Raw genomic sequence first — 26,905 nt, 5'->3', positions numbered from 1 at the left:
ATATTATTTAAATAAATTGAACAAATAGTTATTTTTATATATTTATTATATCAACAATATATTATCTTTGTATATTTATTATATCAACAAAAAAATTAAAAAAGTAATTTAATTATGTTTATTATTACACTCTTAATCCAACTTAATCAATACGTGCGAAGCGATTGAGACGAGATTTCCGCTAGTGATCATCGCTTGAACGTTAATGTCAAATCAACGTAAGTCAGCAGTGTAGACTTAGACTAAGTCTACGTATATATCAGCACGGATAGGATTGTGTCCAAGTGTCATTATCTACACAAACTACACGTTAGACTTAGGGTATGTCAAAATGGGCGGTCAGGATCCTATCCAAATGTCACTATCTTGTAGTTTCCATACGTTTGGTTTAGTGATAGATTGTCTATCGACGGTCGAGGGAGACTGGATAAGGTCTATGCAACCTGTTAGATCAAGTGTAACTGTCAAAAGCACCCAATGGGGAAAGCAATTATTTATGTTCACTGCTAATGTAATTTCTACCCTGGATTATAATGCTATTAATCACAATTATCAGGTTGGACTTGAGGGAGAATACCTTGGACTAGATAAAGTAAGTCTTGCAAATAGTTCCATGTGGAAAAAGGGACTATTCCACCCGTTAGATAAGTTCTTTTTTTCTTCAGTGTTCATGCCTTTTAGCACATGATAAACTCTTTGTTCCATTTCATTTAAGCATTGTCGACAATGAACAAACCTTGGATTACCATCCCCTAATGCCCTTAAGAAAGTCTTTTGCTCACTCAAGGTTGATTGTTAACTGGTGGTTGGAGCATTTGTTGTCTGACATTCTCTTTCTTGACCTCATGTTATTTTCCTTGCTCCTGAATGCAAGGGTCCTTTAGCGTTTAGCCTTAAATCTCATTAGCATGGGAAAAAGTCAAGCTTGGGTTAACGGACAAAGCATAGGACAATACTGGCCTGTCTATCTCTCACCATCTGAAGGCTGTACCAAGAATTGTGATTACAGAGGAGAATAAGATTCGACAAAATGTGAAAAGATTGTGGCCAACCTGTTCAGACATTGTAAGTTTTATGAAACATCTGATTTTGATCCTATGTAAATTTCTGGATTTGATGTATTCTTGAATCTAGCTATTCATGTAGGTTATATGTCAACCTCATGATACTATTGAGGTCCATTTTGCATATTATTGTTTGAGGAATAGATGCTATAGTCTAGAATGGACAAGTGGGGCTAAATCGATTTAAAAAACCAAGCTGAGTTAAGCAATTTGCTGTTCTAACCTATTAAAGGGTTAACATAGTAGATTTGTTCCATTAAAAATCATTGCATGATAAATTTTAATCAGTCATTATTCTGCTAATGTATCATTGTGTAAAAACCTTTTGCTTTTCATGTTCTACACGTAAACCATTAGTAAATAGTGTTCTGATTGATGGAATACTTAAGCTCTATCACTCGTGTTACTGATCCTAATATGTGATTGCCATTCCTGATTAGAATTAATCATGTTGTCCAGGTATCATATCACATCCTGGCGAGAACCTATTAGTCCTTCATGAAGAGCTAGGTGGTGAACATACAAAGATTGCAATGCTGACACGAACTGACCAAGAGATTTGTTCATTTGTATCTGAGGAAGATCCGCGGCTTGCTGATTCTTGGAGACCTAACTTAGGCTTCATGCCTTAAAGTCCTGAAGCTCGACTGACCTGTGAACAAGGATGGCACATTACTTTAATTAACGTTGACAGTTTTGGGTCTACACAAGGAAATTGTGGTGCATTCAGGACAGGGATATGTCACGTAAACATACTTGTCCATGGTTCGGAAGGTAGGAAAATTTCTCAGTTGAACCTTTGTAGCTGTGCAAAGAAAATCTGTCCGTTCTAGAACAAGTCTTTTTGGCAGTGTTGTTTGAATTTTTAGGCTTTCATTGGTCGGGAGCAGTGCTCAAAACCCGTTTCCACAGCTAACCTTGGTGACCCTTGCCCTGGTGTGCTGAAAAGCCTTGCCATTCGGGATTTCTTCTTTTTCCGTTTCTTCTTTTAAAAAAGATTAGCTCATGCAAAGGAACACATTGGAGGATGACTTTTTTTTTCTCTAATTTTTTAGCACAATACTGTGACGCGTTCGAAACCGATTTTGACAGGCATCTATGCACTTAATCTCGAATTCTTCATGACTCAGCCTATCGACTTGAGTGAAAAAAAAAAGGTAATAACACATAAAAATTAGAAGTTAGATTTTTTTTTCTTTTATTTACTTCATTTTAAAAGTGACCAACTTATGCTTCAACTTTTACAAACAGAAAAAAAAAGGAAAGAAAGAAAAATCGATAGAGAAGTTAAAGTGCTCTCATACTAACTAACAAAGCAGACAGAAATTAGCCAGCATTCTCGTACGCTGCAAGACGATATTCCTCAGTAAATTATGGAATGAGCAGTTTTTTCCCAATGTTCTTGCCACTTTCCATAAGCCGGTGAGCTTCTGCTGCTTCTCGTAGTGGTAAGCGTTTGACAACGACTGGCTTCAGTTTACCTGAGATAATTGCAGGCCAAACATTTTTCTCCACGTCACTGACAATTGCTGTCTTTTCTTCTATGATTCTTGTTCGTTAGGCGGCCACTGCATATCACAGCAATGAAAGATATTCTATCGGTTAAAAAGTTTTTCTATACATTACACTCTTACAAAATTTAATCTTTCCAGCTTCATTGTCATACAACATAGCAAAGGATCTGGTCTGGTGGTTTTTGTGAACATTATAATACCTTGGATTGAAAGCCGTTTTGCCAACATGGCTCCTATATTTACTTGTGTGACAAATCCTCTCAAGGCGCCAATGATAAAAAGCCTGCCATCAACATTTAAGCTGTTAAGGTTTTGTTGAAGGTAGGCTGCTCCAACACAATCCAGAATAACATCAACGCCTGCCATAAATGAAAGGGAAATGTTTAGTTCTAACATATTGGTCTTTTTAATGTTGAAGGACTCTTGGATCTTGATACAATTTCTACCTTTGCGTCCGGATTCTTCCTTTACCCGTGCTACAAAGTCCTCTGTCTTGTAATTGATGCAGACGTCGGCTCCAAGATCCTTGCAAAAGGCTCATTTTTGCTCATTCCCTGGTAACCAAGATGTACAAATGATTGCTAAATGCATGAAAACAAAAATTTTATAACATTATTAGATATAAGGTCATAAGTGCAAATAAACCTGCTGTAACAAAAACTTTTGCTCCTTTGAACTTCGCAACCTGAGCGGCAAATGTACCAATTCCACTAGAGTCCCCATGGATCTACATCAGTTCATTTCTTAACATTATGAGCATTGATTATTATGCATCAGGGAAAAAGAGTGATCTGTGATAATATGTTACCAGCAGAGTTTCATCAGCACATGGCCTACTCATCATAAAAACAGTTGACCAGACTGTGCAAGCTACCTCTGGGAATGCGGCAGCATCAGGCATTGTAACACCTGATGGAACAGGAAGAATTTGCCCTGCTGGAACAGCCACTTTCTCGGCATACCCTCCTCCGCTTAGAAGAGCACACACCTTTAGAAGAAACAGAAAATTAAGACAACCATTAAACGAGAGTCTCATGGTAACTTAATTGACTTTTGTATGCAAGGACACCTGTATGTATGTGCATATACAAACGTATTTTCATACGTGCATAGATACACCTATGCTCAAAGATAAATTCACCTTATCTCCTACTTTCCATCGAGAAACATTTTTTCCAACAGATTAAATGATGCCTGAGAATTCTAGACCTGGGTAAGGGCTAGCTCCTTCAGGTGGAGGGTAAAAGCCTTGTCTTTGTTAGATGTCACCACGGTTCAGGGCTGCAGCCTCAACTTTGATAAGGACTTCATCATCCTTGATTTTGGGGTCTTCTGCTTCTTGTAGCTGCAACACTTCTGGATCGCCTGGACTTGTTATCACTACAGCCTTCATTGCTGGATTTAGAGTCTTTCTGACAGCAACCGCTTGCTTGAATGTTGTAGCTTATTGGTGGCGGACTTTGGAAGTCTAAATTTTATATGGTTTGTGTTCTTATATTTGTCGAGCATGACGCATGTAACATGTTATTTCAAACGAATAGCTGCTCGGACATAATAAATTAGTATTAGATTTGTTTACATTTGTACAAATTTTGCTAGGTAATCCAATAAAAGATACAATTAACAACTGATTCAATCAAGCATATACCAGATGACTCCATTGATAAACAAAATTGCAAGTCATTTTCAATAAAACGATTAGTCGCTCTTTGAGCTTTTTGTGTTGTGAATTATCCTCGGTTTGATAATAGAGAATGACTCGTTGGATTGCAACTCTGTTTTTGTTTGGAACTGGCTAATTATTATCCTCCCCCAAGCATGCTTCTCCAAACCCCTTTTTGTATTCTACACTGCCAGAATAAAATGATGAGACTTTGTACCCTGAATTTGTACTTCAAAAATATCTTATGCTATATTCTTTTAACCTCAGTCTGGTCTCGTTTCATTAACTTGCTTGATTGCTTGATTCTGTTATATACGCCTTTCAAACAAAATATCCAATGCCTAATCCTAAGGGCATTCTTTGAATTTCAACTATAGATTTTTCCTACAATATGTCAAAAAATTGGATAGTCGTGCATTACTCTCTAGATATTTTTTCCAAATTTACAAATGTTAAGCTCAACTAAATGCAATTGTAACACTGCAACTTATCTTCCTGAAATACGTGCCACTGGAAAGTATAAAAAATATTTTACAACATATCAGTTTTGCATGATTTTCATTTTGGTAAAGATTAAATTAGGCCACAAGGACATCAGGAAATAAACTACGCATACATGATTCGCAAGTGGCTTATTTTATCACCAAATTACACAACATTTTCTCCCTAGAAGACAAGATACCAGCATCATGGAACAAGTAGTATCTTTCCAATATGCTCACTACTTTCCATGAGCTGATGAGCCTCCCCAGCCTCAGACAAGGGAAAAGATTTGTAGATGATAGGCTTCACCTTGCCTGCCGCAACTGCAGGCCAAACATTCTTCTCCACTTCATTGACAACCATTGCTTTGTTTTCTGGATTTCTTGGTCGCAAGGCAGCCCCTGAATACAAAAATATCAAATTACATAAATCTATAATAATTTATGATCTAAAAAGGACATGCTTCGAATATCCCACTACAGTTGTAACCATTTTAGCAGCAGATGCAAGATATGTGAAACATTAGAAGCAGTATAATTTTCTATTTAGAGAAAACGGAAGCACAGGGAAAGCTGGGTTCATCTGTGGAGATGCATGTGGCTTGTGAATATTTCTAAAAAATGTGGTGTCTCTATTTCATGTTCTTTATGTTCCCTAGTACCTTGCACTGTGAGGCGCTTTGGAAGTAAAGTATTGAGTTTAATTTCCGTGACAGCTCCACTCTGGAAGCCAATAAGACAAAGCCTTCCATCAAAATTTAAGCTGTCCAGGTTTCGCTGAAGGTAGGCTGCTCCAATACAATCCAGAATTACATCAACACCTGCCATTACACATTTAAGAATTTAAATTGGCTCCGTGAACTCTGAGGCAAAGTGGAGACTCAATACAAGAGCAAAAATTCCAGTGTCGAATGCAGACCAAAGATGCAATTACAGAAACTAGAGAACATACCCTTCCCTCCAGTTTCTTCCTTAACACGTGCAACAAAGTCCTCTGTCTTGTAATTGATGCACACATCAGCTCCAAGTTTCTTGCAGAAAGCTAATTTTTCTTCACTACCTGGAGACCAACACTATTGCATCTAAATATACTAACAGATGAAAACACAAAATTTTCAATGCAGTCAGTATTGTAGGTAGACCTGCTGTAACAAATACTGTTGCTCCTTTGGTCTTGGCTATCTGAATTGCAAAAGTGCCAATGCCACTAGAACCACCATGGACCTGAAATTTTAATAGCAATCAGGTCATATCTCAAGCAATGGATCAGATGTTACAAAGCTGACTAATACTAAAAGAGACAAACAAAGATATAGAATAAGTCACTGTCAGGCATCAGAAACATTCATTAACATGAAGAGTAAATTCCTCCAGTGAAACCTGAATAAGTTAATTTGTATGCTTTTCAGTGATTCTCTCTGCTGATAAGCATCAAGAAAAATAACTCCTATAATAAGTTGAAAGATAATAGATTAGACAGTGGACAGACCATACCATTTACTGTCTTCAGTGACATGGAGACATAATCCCAATAATAATATGGACATTTAATAAAAAATTCAAGTACTTGATCGTAGACCTGGCAGCTAAAATGTACTAGGATAGAACTCATGAAAGCCTCATATTAAAAGATCAGCCAACAACTAAGTATATATTGGAGGAGAAAATTAGCACATACTGCTTTATCTACAAGATCTTACGATAATCAAGAACCCTCACACTAAAGCTTATCAATTATCATTTTGTTAAATTGAGTTATTGTAGCAAGCAACCCAAAGATTAAGCAGCATCGAACTAAGAGGCCATATTCAATAATACAAAGAAAAACGTAGTGGATATGGATTACCAGGAATGTCTCCCCAGCAGATAAGCGACTCATCATAAAAACAGTGGACCAAACAGTACAAGCCACTTCAGGTAAACCAGCAGCATCTTTGAGGGAAACCCCAGGTGGGATTGGAAGAACATGTCCGGCTGGAACAGCCACTTTCTCAGCATATCCACCTCCACCAAGAAGAGCACATACCTACACATATACAGTTTGTCAACAAGCTACTCATTGAAGTTGCAGCCCCATATATACATACATATATATACATATATATATATATATATATATGTAGCATTAGCAATACCCCAATGCCCTAAAAGCCTAAAACCCTCTAAAAATCTTATCTTTAAACCTCAGCTCATGAAAAACAGTGGATCATTCATATATATATATATATATATATATATATGTATGTATGTATGTATGTAGTATTAGCAATACCCCAATGCCCTAAAAGGCTAAAACCCTCTAAAAATCTTATCTTTAAACCTCAGTTCATGAAAAACAGTGGATCATTCATAAAAAAATCACACTTTTTAATCAAACCCATATGAATTATACTTGCAAAAAGTGAAATTATCAATTACCGGATCACCAATTTTCCAGCGAGAAACATTCTTGCCAACGGCTTGAACAGTACCAGAACATTCAAGACCAAGGTAAGGACTAGCCCCCTTTGGAGGAGGGTAAGAACCTTTCCTTTGGAGAGTATCAGCCCGGTTTAAAGCGGTGGCTTCTACCTTGATGAGGACCTCATCATCTTTGATTTCTGGGTCATCTACTTGTTGCAATTGCAACACCTCTGGTCCTCCTGGTGTTGTTATCACTATTGCCTTCATTTCTTTGTTTGTTTTGGCTATACAGTCTATAGTTTGATTGACAGCAGGAAATGGGTCACAGGAAAAATTGTGAAAGAAAAATAAGGGTTTTATGTTAGTAAGTAAAAGTTCATCGTTTTTTCAGCAGACAAAAAAGCTCCAAGTTTGTTTTGACAAAAGGCAAGTAACGGTGTGATGAGGTTGGAATGTAAAATGATTAATGGTTGTATTTTACAAGTATATTGATAAATTATTTTTATTAAAAATTGTATTTTAAATTTATTTATTAAGTAATAAAATTTATTTATTATATTAAATCAATAAAAATTATTTCAATATTTTTAATTGAAAAATTAAAATAAAAAAATGAAACATAATTTTAAGAAAAAATTTTAAAAAATCACAAATGGTATAACTGAAAAAAATAATAATAATAAAGGTATGATGGGATTAAATCGTTTTGACTGGAGCTAAAATCTCCAGTGGTTAACTGGCACTTACCGTGCCAAATAATAAGATAGCACTTTTGAACTCAAAAGAGTGCCCAAATCCTGCCACATAGATGTTTCATGGGATCCAAACGATCTCTAAATCAATATTGTAATTTTTATGCTAAAAAATATAAAACGTTATTAAATTATAATTAAACAATACCTAAATTCTTATTTTTTATTAAAATCAATTAATTTCTCTAATATTTATTTGCATTTAATTAAATCTTTACTTGGATAAAAAAAAAAAAACATTACACCATTAAATTTTTGTGTTAAATGAGATAAAATTTCATATGCCATTAATAAAATAAATGAAAGTTTTTTTATGTAAAGCAATTAATTTATATGAAAATTAAATTAAATATTTTTTCTTCTTCATTTTTTCTTTCTATCTTTCTAAAATTTCTCTAAAGATTTAATTGATTGTCATTTAAGGATTAATAATTGATTTAATTTTATATTTATTCAAATTAGTTATTTAATTGAATTGAAATATAAAATTATGGGTTTGATCAATTATAATAAAATATCATAAACTTAAATGATTAGCTTATTTTTTTTGCTTTTTTTTTTTTTTGAAGTTTTAATCCATACAAACAAGGGAAAAAAGTATATATATTATATTAAAAAAAAAAAAAGAAAAAATGAAGAAGGAAAGAAGAAAAGCATGCTTGCTTTTCATGTAAAACTGGACGGTGTGGATGTTAAAACTTAAAACAAGACTAAGGATTTATTAGAATGGACAGTAAAATTAGTTTTGATAAGATTAAAAATAGTAGTTGAAGTGAAATTGATTAATATAGGAGTAAAATTGATTACTGTAATAGTATAATTAAAAATAATTATGAGATATGTATTTAAATATAAGTACAGTGATGACAATGAGATGAATTGTTGTTAGAAAATAAAAGATTGTTAAAGATATTAATTTAAAAGTTAAATAATAAATTATTTTTATATATATTTTAATGTTATTAAACAAATTTTAAAATTTTTATTGAAATATATAAATGATTTATTAGATCATTATAATAATGTTATATGAAAAACTTTAAATAAAAAATGAAAAATATAAATAACCAAAAATACATATAAATTTTATTATTTGACTATTTCTAACCTAATAAAAATAAAATTAATTGATAAAATAACTCTTAAAAGTTGATTTTCTTTATTTTTTATTGTAACTTATTTTTTTTATATATTTTTATTTTTTCAAATTAAAGTTTATAAGTATTTTAATCTCTTTCAAGAAAGTAATTGTATTTCTTTTTTAAAGTTTAACAATAGTAAAACTAATGTTAAAGTTTTATAATATTATGTTTATACTTTTAAATTTATTTATTTGATTTTTTAAGTTATTTCATATTTATTTTGTAAATTATTAATAGTATTATAATACTGAAATTAATATATATTTATAAATATATTTATACTAAACCTAAAAATCTAAAATAATTTATCGAAACCACTGATGTTGATATATATCATATTTTTTTAAAAATTAAAATATTAATTAATATGATATTAATATCCTTGATGAAGAAACAATAAATGTTAAGTGATATATTCATCTTTTGAATGTAGACGTTGATTTTTTAACAGATCCTTAAGCTCCAGTGGCTATTGAAGGCTTCAGTGCGATAAAAAAAGGTTGAATCATGCTGAAGTAGGTGATCCAAATAACTTCCACTAACATTGAAGTCATGAATCGTGTCGCATTGAGATCAATTGGTGATCTAAATGTAGTCTAAGAGTTTATTTAGACAGATAATAAAATTAATTTTGATGAGATTAAAAATAATAATAAAAATAAAATTAATTAATATAATAGTGAAATTAATTATTATAATAATAAAATTAAAAGTAATTATGAGATATATGTTTTGATATAAATATAATATGATGTTGAGGTAAATTATTGTTAGAAAAAAATTATTAAAGAAATTAATCTAAAAATATAATAATAAATTATTTTTATAGATTTTAATGTTATTTAACATTTAAAATTTTAAAAATTTTATTAAAATATATAAATGATTTATTATATAATTGTAATAATGTTATATGAAAACCTTTAAATAAAAAATGAAAATATAAATAACAAAAAAGGAGACAAGGGCCAATCTCATCCCCGCATGAAGGTAAAAAAAAAATGATGATGTAGGCATAAAGAGACAATAAGAGGCATTTAATTTGTAAAATTTTGTATTTCAAGAAAAATATAATCTTAAAAAAAGTGTAATATTTTTTTTATTTATTTTTAGGATATTTTGTATTCATATTTATTCATTTGATTGAAGGAATCCTAAGTATATTAATTCATATATAATTATCATAATTTTTTTAATATATATGATGATAAATTTTTATTTTATTTTATTAATAATAAATATGTAAATGATAAATAATGTTTTTAATAACAAAAAAAGATAAATATTTTATTTGATTATTATTTTTATTTAAATATATAATTAATTAAGGTATTTGACACTTTTTTGAGTAACAGAAATTGATAAGAAAAATTATTAAAGAAAAGATCAATTAATACATTTGTCACTTTTTTTATATCATGAAAAAAATTAAAGATATTCCTTTAATTTATTTATAAAAAAATTATTTAAAACATTTTTGTACAAAAATACTTTAAATAATTTTTTTTATTTTTTTATATTTTGAATCATTTAAAAATTATCCTTTAATTTGTAAAAAGATTATTTAAGGATTAACTCTAAATACTAAAATATAAAAAGATTATTTAATAAAATAATTACTTAAGCCTTTTTGTATAGAACATCTTAAATAATATTTTATTAAAATCTAAAATAATTATTTAAGGTGTTTTTCATACAAAAATATCTTAAATATAAATAGATTATTGAAAGTATTTTTTGAATAAAAATGTTTTAAATAATTTATTTATAAAAATATATAAAATTTATTTAAAATATTTTTTCATGCCAAAAACCTTAATTACAATATAAAAAATATTTTTTTGTACAAAAACTTATAATTGAGTTCTAATCACTTTTAGAAATATTTTTAAAAAAGTTAACTATAATTTTATTATTTTTTATTCATGTTAAATTTAAAAATAAGATAATTTTTTTTTGAAATTTTATAATATCACAAAAAAAGATATATATTTTTAATTTTGAGACTTTAGATATTATTAAAATTTTAATTTTTTTTCATAATTAAATTACTGTAAATCAAATAAAAAAATTAAATATGTACCATCAAAATTCTAAAAAAAAAAATTTGTGAATGTTTTCGATCAGTCACCACTTAAATGTTAAGCGGTATATTCATCTTTACACTATATATTAAAAAAAAAATGACAAGGGTATAAAAGGAAAAAAGAGATGCAAATGGAGAGGATGATATTTCATTGGATCCTTAAGCTTTAGTGGCCATTAAAGGCCTGTTAAATCGTACCGAAGTTGGTAATCCAAACGGCTTTCACTGGCGATTGAAGCTATGATGTAGCCTAAGCCCCTTGTTTACGAAAATATAGGTTCTCTTTTTTCCCGGTGATCCAAGACAACATATTTTGCGGTATTGGTTTTTCATTTTTTTTATGGAAAAATTAGTAAATAATTGATTTTCTCTTTGCTTGGTTCCAGAGAAAATGTGATACCGATTGATTTTTTCCAAATTAAAAAAAAAAGGCTTTTCCTTTTCTTGAAATCCATAAAGAAATATAAATTGGGTCAAAATGGGATTTTTGTGTTCTGTTCTCTTTCTTTACATCAACCAAAAGCAGGATTCAACATGAAAAATACAACCTTTTATTTTAAAAACAATTGAAATGGTTGCCTTTTGAAACATTACAGAATTCACCAAATGGGTTTTAGAAGAATGGGTTGGCATGAGGTACTATGGATTGGAAGGATTCTTGTTCTTATGCAATTGGTTCATGGGGTAGTTGGTTGGGGAAAGGATGGTCATTATACTGTTTGCAAGATAGCCGAGGTGAGACTTCTTTTTCCTTTTTTTTTTTTAATTTATTCTTCTGTGTATTATCTGTAACATTATGATTTTTGAGTAATTTATGGAGTGTCCAAATGTTTTGAACAATAAGATCATTTAGCTTTATTAAGGAAAAAGCAGTTTATTATTTGTTATTGATAACGATAAGCTTTAGTGTTCATTGAACCAGCTTAATAAATTGTAGGTTCTGGGATTTGAGTTGGTTTTTTTTTTTATTTATTTTTGGTGTAGGTCTTTAAGTTATTGTTACTTTTCTTTATAATTATTTTGTAATTAATTACCAACTTGATACAAAGAATTCATTTGTTGATGGCATGATGTTTTGCATGTGTTGGCTGTTAGTCAGAAGATGCTGCCATTTCATCTGATTATGCCTTTCTTGATCGTTCAGGCATATCTTACTGAAGATGCTCTGGCTACTGTTAAGGAACTGCTCCCTGATTCGGCTGGAGGTGAGCTTGCATCTGTATGCTCCTGGGCTGATGATATAAAGTGGTACTACAAGTGGCACTGGACTAGCCCCTTACACTATGTTGATACCCCAGATTTCAAGTGTAACTATCAATACTGCCGTAAGTTTGATGTTGTTCTCTTTTCATGTTTCAGTTTTGCTTAGGGGTATAATCGATCGAGTTCAAGCTAATACAGTATTAAGCTCGAGCTTAATACTGTATTAGCTCGAACTTGAGCTTGATTCAAAATTTGAAATTCGAAACTCGGCTCGAACTCGATCGAATTTTATTTTTTTAGTTTGAGCTTGACTCGAGATAGAAATCAAGCTACTTGAGCTTGCTTGATTAGGCTCGATTAACGTGTAAAAATAAGTTCGATTCTTATATTCGGCAAAAACTTAATTATTTATGCTCAAACTCGATCTTGAGTTCGAGATATTTTATTTATTAAAATAATTAAAATATATTAAAATATAAAAACCTCGATTAGACTCGCGAGCTACTCGAACCGAATATAAAAATACTTGAACTTGACTCAATCAATAAGTCGAACTACCCGAGCTCGACTCGATAATAACTGCACCGAATTCGAGTTTATTTGAGTCTAACTTTAGTAGCTTGCAAGTACTGATATATCATTTACACCCCTAGTTCTGCTAATGTCAATATCATTTTGAATTTGTTTCAGTTAACTTTTCTGTAGTGATATAAATGAGCTTGACATTTCCAGAGACATTAATTATCCTGTATAATGTGCTGTGGCATTCTTATAGGGGACTGCCATGATTCTGCTGGACATAAAGATAGTTGTGTAACTGGAGCAATTTTCAACTATACAAAGCAACTCTTTTCAGCATATCAGGGATATGACCCCCAATTGAAATGTAAGTGCTGCTTGTACTGGATTGACAGTTGTACTAGCTATGACATATTGTCAACCTTCAACGGTTTATCGTATGGAGGCTTCTTATGTTTGTAACAGACAATTTGACGGAGGCACTTATGTTCTTAGCTCATTTTGTGGGGGATGTCCATCAGGTTTGTGCTCTTCTTCTGGTACCTCTGAACTTAAAGGAACTGCAAAAGATGCAATCGTGCAAAGCATGCAGTTGCATTTATATGGGAATTGGCTGAATGACTGACTTGACTTAAGGAATATGTTTTATGCATTGATAATGATATATGTTCTTGGAATCTATTATTGCTTTATTAACTAATTCAAAAAAGAAAAGAAATAGAAGAGAGGATGGTGAAAACCTAGTTCATTTACCATGATTTGTCTATATAAGAGTGGTAGTGTGGTGCAGAATTTTCAAACAATGTTTTTTTGTCTTGTGACATGGTTCATAGGAAGGGTGCTTGTAGAAAACAATCATTGTTAAATGCAACAGCTTAATCTTAGCCCACTGGTTTAGAATGACATATTATAGCTTTAAAATGCTAAAGTATTTTAAGGTACAATGAATATTTTCTGTAATTCTGGTTCTCTGTAATGTTGTATGTTTTGATGCCAATGTTGGCTGCGAAGCCATGATTTTATAAATAATTCTCATCCATATTCTATAGCCACCAAGTATATTGCTTATATTCTTTTATCCTTTTTTAAAGTGATTAAGCCTCTCACTTTTCATGCAGAAATATTGAAGAAAATTCATTGCTTATTTCTTGCAGGAAAAGAGTGTATATTCCAACCTAACCTTTTCTTTTCTGATCACAGCCATTACATGTTGGCTTCACAGGAGATCTAGGTGGGAATACAATTACAGTTCGTTGGTACCATAGGAAGACAAATCTACACCATGTGAGTAATTCATTGTCCTTTTAAGTTCATCCCTGTCCAGCACTTAGTTTACTTATTCCCTGTGATAAGCAGGAAAATGATGTTAAAGCAAATTAAATATAGACAAAAACATATGTTATTGTCTTTATGTAACCACTATAAGCTATAGTATAAGCTCAAAAAACAATTGTCTCCTCTCTTTTCTGATGAGGAGAGTGGGGGAGGGGGGGGGGGATTACATTTCAAAGCAATAAACGGTAATGGCTGGTTAATGGACCTAAAAGGAGGCTGTTAACTAACAAGTAAATATTAACCCAATCAGTTGTCATTTCCGCTTTCTAATATTGAGAGAAATATATATTAAAGAAAAAAAGAAACAAAAAGGAAAAAGAAAATGTAGTGCAGGAGACTGAGTTAATTCAGGCAAATATGTATTTCAGTCACTAAAACCATTTTCCTGACTTCCTTGACCAATGTTAGATCCAGTGATAACTCTTCTTTTGGCCTAACTTGTTTGTCAGAATTTTTTGGATGGAGATTCTCTTTTTTAACAAGCTTCTCAAAGAAGAGATTTGTGTCGGAAGGTGCTAATAAACTCATGCATGAAAACCGTCTGTCTGCAATTTTATAATACTATCATTGTTCCAGGTTTGGGATACCATGATAATTGATTCTGCAGTGAAGACATTCTATGGCTCAGATCTTGCAATAATGATTCAAGCCATCCAGAGGAATATTACAGTAAGCCTCTTGTTTTCCTTCATGGCCATTTATGCATTAGCTACTTCTGACAGACAAACTCTGTTTACTTTTAAAGGTGTAAAATATTGAAGTCAACTGAGGAGACAATAGAAGGTTTTATGTTTGTGTCCTTTAAGTGTGACACTCCAATCCTACATTGGGAAATTGTGAGGATTTGCTATGGTATGAAAAAAGACAATAGAAGGTTTTATGTTTGTGTCCTTTGAGTGTGACACCCTGATCCCACATTGGGAAATTGTGAAGATTTGCTATGGCATATATGCAAAAATGTATTTCCATACTTATGAGGCATCTCTTGTGGAATAAAATCATGAGACCTTTGGGTTAAAATAGACAATACTTCCTAGGTTAGGTGCGGGTTTCCACATTGAGTGTCTTGAATTGTTCAGCCCATCCGACTCAATTGACATGATGCATACAAACAAAGCACTCAAGTTTAATTTGGACTTTAGGAAACCAGGAATTTCTCCAGCCCCTTTTTTGTTGTTTTGGGCTTTCCTTTTTCCTACCTGGGTTTAGAGTTCTATGTATGTTTAAAGCGACCCATGCTAATGCATATGTAAAAGTGTGATACCTACTGTTGTTTTATGTTTCTTTATTCATCTATAGGATGCTTGGTCCAATGATGTATCATCATGGGAATATTGTGGATATAATCAAACTGTTTGTCCTAACCTGTAAGTATATCTCTTAACTTATTCTTTCAATTCCTTCTGAAGCATATACTGGACTGATTCAATTGTATTAACTGTGATGTAATTTGTTAAAGCACATTAAATGCTGAAAGAACAGTTATGTTTCTATTCTTTGCTTAATTGCTATGTTTAATAACAAATTAATCCATTCACTTATATTAAATGTGCACCAGTTCATATTTCAAAGCATTATTCATGCATGCTTGAGAGAGAAATAGTTTCTTTAGTTAGTTAGGTTAGGCATGTTCCTTGATGCTAAAGAAGCCTGAGTGGAAATATGTAGATATACATGCTGCAAACATACAAACACATTTAGTTTAATTTCAACTTTCTTATTCTAAGAAGTGAAAGATAATTACATTTCCTGTTACAAGGAACTGGCATCATTAGACATAATAAATTGCCTCTATACAGGTATGCTTCTGAAAGTGTTAGGTTGGCATGTAAGTTTGCATACAGGAATGCCACACCTGGAAGCACCTTAGAAGGTATTTTCTTCTTCCTCCTTTTTTTTTTTTCTTCTTGATAATTGGAAGACACCTCTTTATGGAACATCTCTTTACTCTGTTGTTGAGTTAAATAGATCAAATTGAAAACTTGTTGGAGAGAGAGTGCAAAATTGCTGCTACTAAATCCATCAACTGGCATAAACATGACCGGGTTACTGACCGTTTTACCTTGCTCTGTAACAGATTTGGTTCCTGTATTAGGTGCATATGTATGTCTTGGTTTATTAAAGGCATCAATGTAGGTTTTAAAACATTGTTACAAGTAAAGACGGGGTCAGGTTTTGAAAATTGAAACCAATCATCATCTTAATGAGTTTGTACAGGGTAATGGAAAATTATTTCTGGAAGGAAAAATATCATGAAAAGAAAATATCTTTAGATGCTTTTCATTTTTTAGGAATTGTCTTCTGTTATTACTGATTGAAATAAGGCAACTAAAAACAAACATTTAAAGAGAAAGAAGTATACATTACTTATCTACTCAGATGTTATAAAGGTCCTAGGTAGGTAGTTTCATATCCTGACCTCAATTCACATAAAGAAAATTTCACCCACGTACTTTGATGCACTTGGTGAGATGTATCTAAAAGAATGCCAGGTAAAATGCATACCCATTCTTTTCTTTCGATATAGAAAACCAATGGAAGCTAGGAACAATACCAATTATAATTTCCGTGCTAGTCAATGCCATTTATGATCTTTTTCTCTTTGACCATGCCTTTAAACATTTTTTTCCTGCACATGTCTAACTCAATACAGCCTTTTATGCAACTTGCCATGGTTGGTATAAAGACATGCTAAAATGCTGTTGAGGTCATGTTCTATACCACATGATCACTACCTCTCCCAGACCGGATCAGCTATGTTAATTGAAATTTTATGTCTCATCTTCGATTAAAAGATTCTTCTTTTCATCTTCGTTTGATGGATTCTTCTTTTGTTCCATAGATGATTATTTCCTCTCTCGGTTGCCTATTGTGGAGAAGAGGCTTGCCCAAGGTGGGATCCGTCTTGCTGCTGTTCTCAACCGAGTATTTGCTTCTGAAGTGAAAATTGCTCGAGCATGAAGATAGATGACCAGACGCATCTGTAAATTATTATGAAGTGGGGACCACTGCAGTATTGTTCGCAGCTTAAACTATTAAATTCACGAAACTCTGTGCTCAATTATTTATAATTTATCGCATTGTCAACACTTTCAAGGCAAGAAAAAGGTTATGAACTTCACGTTTATGGCGGATGGTATTTCTGTTATTTTGCTGATGCCTCCCATATACCGGATTATGCCCCACCTTGCTTGTATTTGAGGGTCAACCTGTTAGGGTCCGTGAAACAATGGAAATGGAAACTTACACTCAATGATTACCTGTTACTCGGTGTATTTGTGTATAAAGTAAACCCATTCGGGTTGTATCAATTCATTTGTTATGTGTTGTCGAAACTGATAAAAAAAATTAGCGTATTAGGGAGCAAGAAAGACTTAGGATGGCCAAATTGTGGAGGTTGTCTTCATTTGGGTTTGTTTTGTTCTTGGGTCTGGCTCTAATGTTATTGCCCAGAACCCAGGGCTGGAGCAAAGAGGGTCACATTTTGACATGTCGGATAGCGCAGGTAATGTTTGTTCCATTCTTTGATTCAAGTAAGCTGAATATGATGAACCGTATGTCTGAGAAATGGTGACGATGATAAATTTGTATTATATCTGCATATAGCAGACGACAATCCATCATCTTATTTGATAACTAAGAGAAGAGCAATGTTGAAGAATAGAGTATCATTATTTGTTCATCAAATTGGCTATCATGCATGAGAGTTTCTTTTTTTTCTTTCCCGTCAATTGGCAAAAGATAAGAAAAATATTCCTATAAATTAGTTAACCTTGTTGAAAAACATGACATACCATTTGATGGACCATAATTCTAAGCAATCATGCCTTCAAAGTATGTCAAAAAAGAGTCAAAGGCTTCTCAGAACAAATAAACATTGACAAATATTTACCGCCCAATTTCAAAGGGTCTTTTAGAGCCCGAGGCTGCCGAAGCTGTTGAAAACTTGCTACCGCAGCACGCCAATGGAGACCTGTCTTCCCTCTGTGTGTGGCCCGATCAAATCCGGCATTGGTACAGGTATCGATGGACAAGCCCACTTCACTTCATTGATACCCCAGACGATGCTTGCACATATGACTATTCAAGTAAGCAGAAAGCTGAGCAATCTTTTGGTCATAAAACGATACAAAATCATCTGAATTATAAATAATGTAATTTGTCATTTGTTTTAGGGGACTGTCATGATCCCCACGGCGTGAAGAACATGTGTGTTGTTGGTGCTATCCAAAACTTTACCTCGCAGCTTTTGCACTTTAGGGAGGGAACCTCAGATCGTCGCCGTATGGAAGCTTATTATTCATAAAATTAATGGCTAGTGCAAAGATTAAGAATTATCTTTCTTAGTGATATGCTCTGATTAATTAACATGGCTTCTTTGTTTCTGCAGATAACATGACAGAAGCCTTGTTGTTCTTGTCACACTTTATGGGAGATGTCCATCAGGTTTAGATCTAAGAACTTCTCTAGCTTATGTTTTCTGTATCATTTTGTTATTTTTGCTTAGGTGGGTTTAATTGTTTCTTCTTCCTTTTAGCCAATGCACGTTGGTTTTACAAGTGATCAAGGAGGAAATACCATCGCCTTGCGCTGGTTTAGGCACAAATCTAATCTGCATCATGTGAGTAATGATTGCAATGGTTATTCTTATTTTGTTCAACGCCTTCACTTCCATATTTCTGGTATATCATCTTACCTTAGAAACTATAGCTAACAAAAAGTAATTAGCTAGATTTATGAATTTCAACAATGTACAGGTTTGGGATAGGGAGATCGTCCTTACAGCTCTCAAAGACTACTATGAAAAGGACCTGGACAACCTTCAAGAAGACATCGTGGGGAACATTACTGATGTAATTTTTATTTTAGAATTTATTCCCAGTTACTACTAATTCTAGCTTGTATTTTGTATTTACCTATACTTGTTACTTTCATACAGGGGATCTGGTTTGATGATGTAGCATCATGGAAAGAATGTGATGATCTTCTTCCTTGTTTGAACAAGTTAACTTCCTGCCTCTTTCAAACTATTATAAACCTAATGGGAAATTCAAGGAAATGGGTTTTTCATCTATTTAATCAAAACTTCCATTTTCATATGTAGGTATGCAACAGAAAGCATAAATATTGCTTGCAAATGGGCTTATAAAGGCGTAGAGTCAGGGCAAACTCTGGCAGGTATGTATGCTATTGCTTAAAGCATTGAAGCTAATGCCAGGTTTTATGGTTTCCCATTTCGTTTAAACTCATTCAATCACCAATCAAAGCAGGATGCGTACGTTTTTAAAAGTTAAGGCCTAAAGCCTAAAGGGGCTATTAATATCCTCTCTGTTTTTTCGGTTATAGATGAATACTTCAATTCCAGGATGCCAATTGTCATGAAAAGAATTGCTCAAGGAGGAGTTAGATTAGCCATGATCTTGAACAAGGTTTTTGGTGAGTCTGAAGAAGGTTTTGCAACAGCAACCGAACAGATGCAGAAGGCCAGAAAATAAAGGCAGACGCTTTAGTTAACCACAACCATCGTTAAATTTGACTTGTCAGAATAACTGTATTTATGTATGCATGCATGCATGTATGTATGTATGTATGTGCTTCAGCACTGTATGTATTCACTGGTACTTTATAATTTAACTTTCATAAAAGTATTTGTTTGCAACATAAACAACAATATCGTTAATGTTAGAAACCCAAATGAGTAGTGTTAGAAACCCAATGGTTAGAAGGGATAACCAAGAATTAAGATCATGATTGCCAAATCCCCTACCCTTTCTATTCATCAAAAGGAAAAGGAATTCTAATCTTATGCAATAATTTGTCTGCTACAAATAAAAAGAATCAAAAGGAAACATGCCAAAGTTCATTGCTCGATACCCTCATCGACCATCCTACCAATTCACTTTATTAACACATTCAAAATTGTATGACAAATTGCCATTTCGTTTTGATGGGAGAATCCAATAACAACCAAATTTTCACAAGAACAAGGTTGAGTTGTCGAATAATGTGCTTAAGTTCAAGCATGACTAAGAGTTGCCAATGTCAGCACACAAACCTTGAGTGGAATTCTTCAAAATCTGCAATTCAATTTAAAAAAACAACCCTGAATTTCTACAACTAAAATTTGGTAAACTCTGAATTGGTCTGATGTAGCTGATTGGGAGTTGGCCTAAAACTACATATTTTAGTTGTATGCGTATAAGATCACACATTTCTAATGAATCCCTTCTTTTCTTTTTTTGGGCAATCAATTTCTAACCATCTAAAATACATGGTGAAGGCTGAGAAAAAGATCATACTGAGTATTAAACCAAATACCAAATACCAAATTCAATTCATCCATTCTATTTTCTGAAACAATCAGAAAAGCGGGCCAATCCATTACCAAGAACGTGGGAGAAAAAGAATGAAACAACCCCTTCAGCCCGGTCAAAATTGACCCCGAAGAAAAAGTTACACCGTTGGCGGCCAACATCCTGCTTTGACACGAGACACCGTTTTGGACCGACTTCTTTTTCTGTTTCTCATTGGTGGGTCCACCAATTGAAGATTGGAAAGTCTCTCTAGACTGTAGCCCATTAAAGCCGTTCATTTCCATACTAAATTTCCCAAAAACTTGTGGGATTTTTTACTTTTTTCAGGAACAGTTCAGAGCCACTGCCACCATCCAACAACATTTAATTGCCTCTTCCTTGGACTAGGGTTTGATACAGCAGCCATAGCCAGCTGGACCATACAATATTCCAAGAATTTGACAAATTACCCCAAAACCACCTTTCATTGATCTTAGAGGCAAATATATGCTAACAAGGACAAGGTTGTCTTTAAGGTAATCATACACTCTCAAACTATGTCGTTTAAGAACTAGGAATCACAGAATATTCCTCCCCTTATATTCCTGCGTTTGTCTTTCCATTGCCAACTCACATACGGCAGCAAGCTCCCCAGTTCCTTCCTAGAACTTAATTTCTATACTTTTTTTCTTTTTCTCATTCTATTCTAACACTAAAAAAATATAATTAAATATACATGTTTTAAGGAGATTGCTTAGTTTGCTCAACAACTTTCTTGCGCCTCAAGTCGGCTGCTTTGAGCTTTGAGAATTGAGTTTGGTCTACCCTTTATTTTATTTCTATTCACAACTTCACCAACGATAAAAATTTTTGGGTTTTGATTTTTTTTTTTTTTGGTTCTATGAAAGCAAAGCATTAACTTTTTCCCTCAAAACCTTTCCAACAATCTTGGGTATACTCGCCCACTTCAAGCTTGCAAACAAGAGAAAGCTCAAATATTTCCAAAGTAATGTTCTTGAACCTTCTCCAAAAAGTTTGTTCTTTCTTTGCCTTCTTGTTTTCAGTTAGGCAATTTTGCGCTAAAAGGATGTTCATTTATATAAATATTTCTTAAAGTTCATATTGTATATGTATGCTATATGTTTATAAGAGTTTGGTTCTGTTAGCTTCAAAGTAGAATTATTTAACCTTTTTTTTTTTCTCTATCTGAGGTTTTTATAAGATCTCTAAAAACCTTTAGGTTTCTTTCTTTTTAATGTGTATTCACTTGTTAAAGTTAAATGAGGTTGGTTGGAGTGAAAATCTTTGTTTTTGGAATCCTTCGTACTTAAGCGTTGTACGTAGTTGAGACAATGGTGATAGTTTCACTGATTTCATATGTTAAAGAATTCATTGTGCTTGTTCATCTCTGTCCTTTGTAATATAAATAGCAGGATAGATGCGTTTGTTAAATGTTAGTCGAGCCGCCTATTGTCTTCCCATGTTGATCTTTGAAACCAATGAATATTCTCGAAAGATATGCCCACGTTTATTACTACTTTGTACTATAACCCCATTTTGTCCTATTCTACAAATCGTTGCTTTTGGTGATATATTTCTTGCAAAGTCAGAACTTTCATGGCAATGATCGTTCACATTTTCTTGGTATCTTCTAGATTTCACAACCAAAAAAAAAAAAAAAAGAGTTAGGCAGTGTTTTGTGTAGGTAAAGCAGGGGTTTTGGCCGGTATTGCTATGAAACAAATGCCAAATTGCCAATCCCTGAGCTTAAGCAATTACGTTTGACATGGAGAGACTTTAAAATCACCTTCGGTTGGTGTCGCCAGTTCATTTTGTTTCATTTTGTTGTATCACGTGTTTGACTTTTCTTGGATTCTTATTTCCGAGAATGTCATGGTACTGGTATCCTGTTCTTGATCTATCATTATCATAGTGAATGACAATTAACGTAGGAATTCTATTGTTAAAAGAATCCAAAGGTACAAATGGATGATACGAGCATATAATATACCATTCCCTATCTGATGTTAGATATGTGTCCGGTTAGGTTCTCAGCTACTCCTTTAGGATGCCATCCGAAAGAGTTCACCTAAACATGTTTGGTTGGTCACATAGGAAATTGGAGTGACAGCTGACAGCTTTACGTGTTCGTTAGCTCCTCATAAAACTTTAGAAAGTGTTTTCCTCGTTTTATCTACCTGTACCAAACGAGCAAAGCAAAGTCGGCATTTGCTTCCTTGTCTTGACCCTTGGAAACAATGTACTCTCATTAAAAAAAAAAATTTTAGTCTTCTGGATCAGTGCATACCTCCAAATACTTGGGAGTTTCTGTATTGCTTCTCTATATAATTCTTGTCCTGAATTTAGGCCTTCTGCTATATTGGAATTGCATAGCTTACTTCTCTTATTTTTTCCAGGGCAGATACAAAAGTCCTAATTTGTTAGAATTTGATTAAAGCAAGTACTTCATGGCACTTGCACGGGCTGCTAGGAGTGGCTTGAGAAGATCAGGAGGTACCATTGGCAGTTACACAAGTGAGAGGGATCTCTTCTGTGAAAGGGTATCCGGCCACAAAAGTTTACTTCCCTCCCTTGAAAGAATCAATGCGTACGGTAATTTGACATACCTTTCCACCATCAAGAAGGAAAATTACACGAGTTTTTGGAGCAGAGAAATTAGGACAACCCCACATTATCAATTTCCCTCAGCAGAGCAGGTAGTCGAGTGTAGGTCAGAATATGATGAATCAAGGTATCCAGGACTAGAGGCGACCAAGCCAGGTGAAAAGCCTAGAGTGGTTGTCCTTGGTACTGGATGGGCAGCATGCCGATTCCTCAAGGGGCTAAACACCAAAATTTATGATGTTGTTTGCGTATCACCTCGAAACCACATGGTCTTCACCCCATTGCTTGCTTCAACTTGTGTTGGAACCCTCGAATTCCGCTCAGTTGCTGAGCCTGTTAGCCGGATACAGTCTGCATTGTCGACAAGCCCCCATTCATACTTTTATCTTGCTTCTTGCATAGGCGTTGACACTAACAAACATGAGGTGAGTTAATGCATACCGCTTATATATTCTCTTATACTATTGCTGCCTTTTCCTCCCCAATCAGTTCTTATTCCATACTGTCCCATAACATGCATGTAGTCATGATTAATATTGGTTATGAATAAAGGCAAAAGCAAATAGGGGAGAGTGAATTGGCTTATTATACATGGGAAATATCAATGACAGATTTCGTTTCCATGTTTTTTCCTTGTCACAGTTATTAGCCTAACTATATACGTTCAAATCATCAGGTGTATTGTGAAACAATGAGCAATGGTGGACTACCTCATGAGCCTTATCAATTTAAAGTTGCATATGACAAGCTTGTAATTGCTGCTGGAGCTGAGCCTTTAACTTTTGGTATCAAAGGGGTGAAGGAAAATGCATATTTCCTTCGTGAAGTGAATCATGCCCAAGAAATAAGGAAGAAGCTCCTTTTGAACCTGATGCTCTCTGTAAATCCAGGTGAGTGATGTTTTTCTGGCCATAGATTTTTCGATCTGGTGTAACCTTTGTATCTTTGCTTTGTTCTTGTTTCACATAATCACATCACAAACTCCCATCACCTTTCCTTATCATGAGGACTCTCTCTCTCTATGTTCAAACTCCTCATTAGGATTCCTTGTGCCTAAAATTGACCCCAAATTGTCTGGCCGAGGGACAAGGTCTTGATGTCATTTAGCATATACTTGACTAGTTTTTATAAAGGAATACGTTCTCTTATATTTCAATTTGTCATTGCAGGCATATCAGAAGAAGAAAAGAAACGCCTCTTGCACTGTGTTATCATTGGGGGTGGCCCTACAGGAGTGGAGTTTAGTGGTGAGTTGAGTGATTTTATAATGAGAGATGTCCAGGAGAGGTACAGTCACGTAAAAGATTACATCAAAGTCACTCTTATAGAGGTATTTATAAGCAACAGGGCAACTCCTTCCCATATTTCTCTAAGTAATATCTATATATATGGATGTTGATTTTGTCATTATCTATACCTTGATCAGGCAAATGAGATTTTGTCATCCTTTGATGTTGGACTACGCCAGTATGCAACAAATCACTTGACTAAGGTAATTTGAATTCCTTTCTTATATCCTAGAGGTCTCGTTTTTCATAATTCTTGGAAATATTTGTGACATCCTGATTTTTGCATCAGTCTGGTGTTCACCTTATGCGAGGTGTTGTAAAAGAGGTTCATCCCAAAAAAATTGTTCTCAGTGATGGAACTGACGTTCCCTATGGCCTCTTAGTCTGGTCTACTGGTGTTGGTCCCTCTCAGTTCGTGAAATCATTAGATCTTCCCATGTCCCCTGGTGGAAGGTATAAAAACTAGCGTTCTTTTGCCGACCTTTTTTCTCTTTTGCTTAAATTTACTCTGCTTTTCCCTCCCAATGCTGTTTTATTGGATCAGATTAACTAATTTTATAGCGTTATGTAGGATTGGGGTTGATGAATGGTTGCGTGTTCCTTCTGTAGAAGATGTATTTGCACTTGGAGATTGTGCTGGTTTCCTTGAACAGACAGGGAAGTCTGTGCTTCCAGCTCTAGCTCAGGTTGGTCCGTTATTCTTCAAGAAATTCTTGCTTCCTGATCCGTATTGTCCTTTTACTCTTTTATTCAATGTTTAACCTTATAAAATCCTACCATGGTGGAAGTATTGGTTAATCAAAAACATTTCGAGAAGACAAATAAACTGTAGTTAGAAAAAGTTTGAAAATAACTAACGGAATCAATTCATGTCATTATTCTTGGTTGATGATATATTTTACAATTGGTAAGCTAATTGTTTTGCACACTTTAAACAGGTTGCAGAAAGACAAGGTAAATACCTGGTGGAGGTGTTTAACAGGATTGGGAAACAGGATGGAGGCAAGGCTTTTAGTGCCAAGGACATGTCTCTAGGAGAACCTTTTGTCTATAAGCATCTTGGAAGCATGGCATCTGTCGGACGTTACAAGGCCCTGGTGGATCTTCGCCAATCTAAGGTAATCAATAGCCATTTCAAACATTGAAAACAAACCCACTTGCCTTGGAACATTTTGAACAAAGTTTACCAGTTTATCTTGGCATCCGTCTACTCTTTTGAGTCTTGACTTCTGCTTCTTCGACAATAAATGCTTTGATTATTACTAATTAATCTTCTAAACATGTATGCTGCGCTGCTAGGACGCTAAAGGTATATCACTTGCCGGGTTTGTGAGCTGGTTGATATGGCGCTCGGCTTACTTGACTCGTGTGGTAAGTTGGAGGAACAGGTTTTATGTGGCGGTGAACTGGGCGACCACGCTGGTCTTTGGCAGAGACAACTCCAGGATAGGTTGACACTTAACACAGCCCCCATCGCCCATGTCTTTATTGGCTTTGATCGGTCTTTTAATATTTTGAGTCTTATGCTAAATCTTTCGTTGATTCCACATTTACTCCACATTTTGTATATTTGTTGTTAGCTTAATATTGTCAACTGTTTTGGAAACACTATGGAATGTAGCTACAAAAAGCAGGGAAAAGGCATATATTCAAGCGGGTTCATTAATTGAAGGGGTTCCTTAAAGCCAATTTGCTCTGCATATTCATTTTGTTCCCAGTGTAATATAATAGTATATGATTATGAATAATATCATTGCTTTTGTAACAGATCTATCGGATGAACCAAATCATAGGCCAAAGCACAGTTCCAGCAAACTTGAGAGCTTGATTCTTTTTTGAACCAACCCAAAATAAAAAAGACCAAAAAAAGATGGAGAAAAAGCCCATAAGATGAATTTTATCCAAGTCCTAGAAATGGGAATCAATCGAAAGATATTAACACTACAACCAGTTCAGATAAAAGTGAAATTAATAGGAAAAATGAAAACGAAAATTCATTTATCTGAAAACTGAAAGCTATTAATACAAGCTTTGTACAAAACAGACATGAACATCAACCCAAAAAAACAAAACAGCTCACATCTTTCCAAGGACAGGCAACAACCCCTCCCACTCTTTCTTACAAAATCATCAAAATTTCGTTTCTTCTTTTTTTTCCTTCTTTGGGAAAAGGAAGTAACCTAAGAAAATTGAGCAGCAGCTGCCCTGCGACTACTTAGAGAAAAAATAGAAGCAAAAGAATGGGCTATTCCCACCAATATAGCTACTTTCACTTGACCCCTCCTTGGTATCGGACGTCCAGCCACCCTTGGCGAAAAATTCCCACCGTTGATCATTTCTCTCCTTGCACCTGCCATTTCTAAGTTCTCCTAAGATCTAAATATTGACGATATGAGAAGAAAACAGAGAGCTTCCGTTGGAAAACTTGGGCTTGAGATTTGATGTATCGGGCGTATTGTGTGTGTGATTCACAAGCTGTCCCTTGTCACTGCTTATATAGGGAGAAGAATACAAGATTGCCCTTTGTTTGTAGCG

General features: G+C 33.9%; 4 protein-coding genes and 2 pseudogenes across 8 annotated transcripts; 4 read left to right on the top strand and 2 right to left on the bottom strand.

Moving 5' to 3' along the window:
• The first annotated feature begins 473 nt into the window (after window positions 1-473).
• LOC149511338 (beta-galactosidase 6-like) lies at window positions 474-1,696 on the top strand (annotated as a pseudogene). Its single transcript, XR_016333971.1, has 2 exons — window positions 474-1,065; window positions 1,524-1,696. The product of XR_016333971.1 is annotated as a beta-galactosidase 6-like (transcript).
• On the bottom strand, window positions 1,579-4,632 carry LOC111275095 (uncharacterized; annotated as a pseudogene). Its single transcript, XR_016333970.1, has 7 exons — window positions 3,720-4,632; window positions 3,387-3,566; window positions 3,224-3,305; window positions 3,025-3,132; window positions 2,779-2,937; window positions 1,821-2,632; window positions 1,579-1,716 (listed from the first exon to the last, which is right to left on the bottom strand). The product of XR_016333970.1 is annotated as an uncharacterized LOC111275095 (transcript).
• Window positions 4,633-4,728: 96 nt separating this feature from the next.
• LOC111275091 (uncharacterized) lies at window positions 4,729-7,452 on the bottom strand. The gene is made up of 6 exons (XM_022860227.2): window positions 7,142-7,452; window positions 6,570-6,749; window positions 5,866-5,947; window positions 5,676-5,783; window positions 5,386-5,544; window positions 4,729-5,125 (listed from the first exon to the last, which is right to left on the bottom strand). Exons 1-6 carry the CDS (start codon window positions 7,391-7,393, stop codon window positions 4,929-4,931), a joined length of 978 nt encoding a protein of 325 aa, XP_022715962.2. The 5' UTR covers window positions 7,394-7,452; the 3' UTR covers window positions 4,729-4,928.
• Window positions 7,453-11,236: 3,784 nt separating this feature from the next.
• On the top strand, window positions 11,237-17,290 carry LOC111275093 (endonuclease 4-like). 2 transcript variants are annotated; one of them, XM_022860233.2, is made up of 10 exons: window positions 11,237-11,424; window positions 11,703-11,841; window positions 12,251-12,431; window positions 13,085-13,195; window positions 13,294-13,349; window positions 14,029-14,112; window positions 14,740-14,832; window positions 15,463-15,530; window positions 16,008-16,036; window positions 17,006-17,290. In XM_022860233.2, the coding sequence occupies exons 2-10, from the start codon at window positions 11,713-11,715 to the stop codon at window positions 17,122-17,124; spliced, it is 870 nt and encodes a 289-aa protein (XP_022715968.2). In that variant the 5' UTR covers window positions 11,237-11,424; window positions 11,703-11,712; the 3' UTR covers window positions 17,125-17,290. The 2 variants fall into 2 exon arrangements, with proteins under 2 accessions (XP_022715968.2, XP_022715964.2); XM_022860229.2 differs by having other exon boundaries at window positions 11,240-11,424; window positions 15,963-16,036.
• A 244-nt stretch (window positions 17,291-17,534) lies between these two features.
• On the top strand, window positions 17,535-19,818 carry LOC111275092 (endonuclease 1). Its single transcript, XM_022860228.2, has 9 exons — window positions 17,535-17,668; window positions 18,071-18,251; window positions 18,339-18,446; window positions 18,554-18,609; window positions 18,701-18,784; window positions 18,921-19,016; window positions 19,103-19,167; window positions 19,268-19,341; window positions 19,510-19,818. Exons 1-9 carry the CDS (start codon window positions 17,543-17,545, stop codon window positions 19,656-19,658), a joined length of 939 nt encoding a protein of 312 aa, XP_022715963.2. The 5' UTR covers window positions 17,535-17,542; the 3' UTR covers window positions 19,659-19,818.
• Window positions 19,819-21,088: 1,270 nt separating this feature from the next.
• On the top strand, window positions 21,089-26,137 carry LOC111275089 (internal alternative NAD(P)H-ubiquinone oxidoreductase A1, mitochondrial-like). Of its 2 annotated transcripts, none has more exons than XM_022860224.2 (9): window positions 21,089-21,462; window positions 22,874-23,506; window positions 23,758-23,971; window positions 24,251-24,411; window positions 24,508-24,573; window positions 24,660-24,823; window positions 24,942-25,056; window positions 25,309-25,488; window positions 25,670-26,137. In XM_022860224.2, the coding sequence occupies exons 2-9, from the start codon at window positions 22,925-22,927 to the stop codon at window positions 25,823-25,825; spliced, it is 1,638 nt and encodes a 545-aa protein (XP_022715959.2). In that variant the 5' UTR covers window positions 21,089-21,462; window positions 22,874-22,924; the 3' UTR covers window positions 25,826-26,137. The 2 variants fall into 2 exon arrangements, with proteins under 2 accessions (XP_022715959.2, XP_022715960.2); XM_022860225.2 differs by having other exon boundaries at window positions 21,094-21,462; window positions 22,879-23,506.
• Window positions 26,138-26,905: the final 768 nt, after the last annotated feature.

The sequence above is a fragment of the Durio zibethinus genome, chromosome 26 (assembly GCF_047325235.1).
Source record: "Durio zibethinus cultivar Kanyao isolate XHJ-2024 chromosome 26, ASM4732523v1, whole genome shotgun sequence".
Classification (NCBI taxonomy): domain Eukaryota; kingdom Viridiplantae; phylum Streptophyta; class Magnoliopsida; order Malvales; family Malvaceae; genus Durio; species Durio zibethinus.
This window is presented reverse-complemented; position numbering and strand designations above follow the sequence as displayed.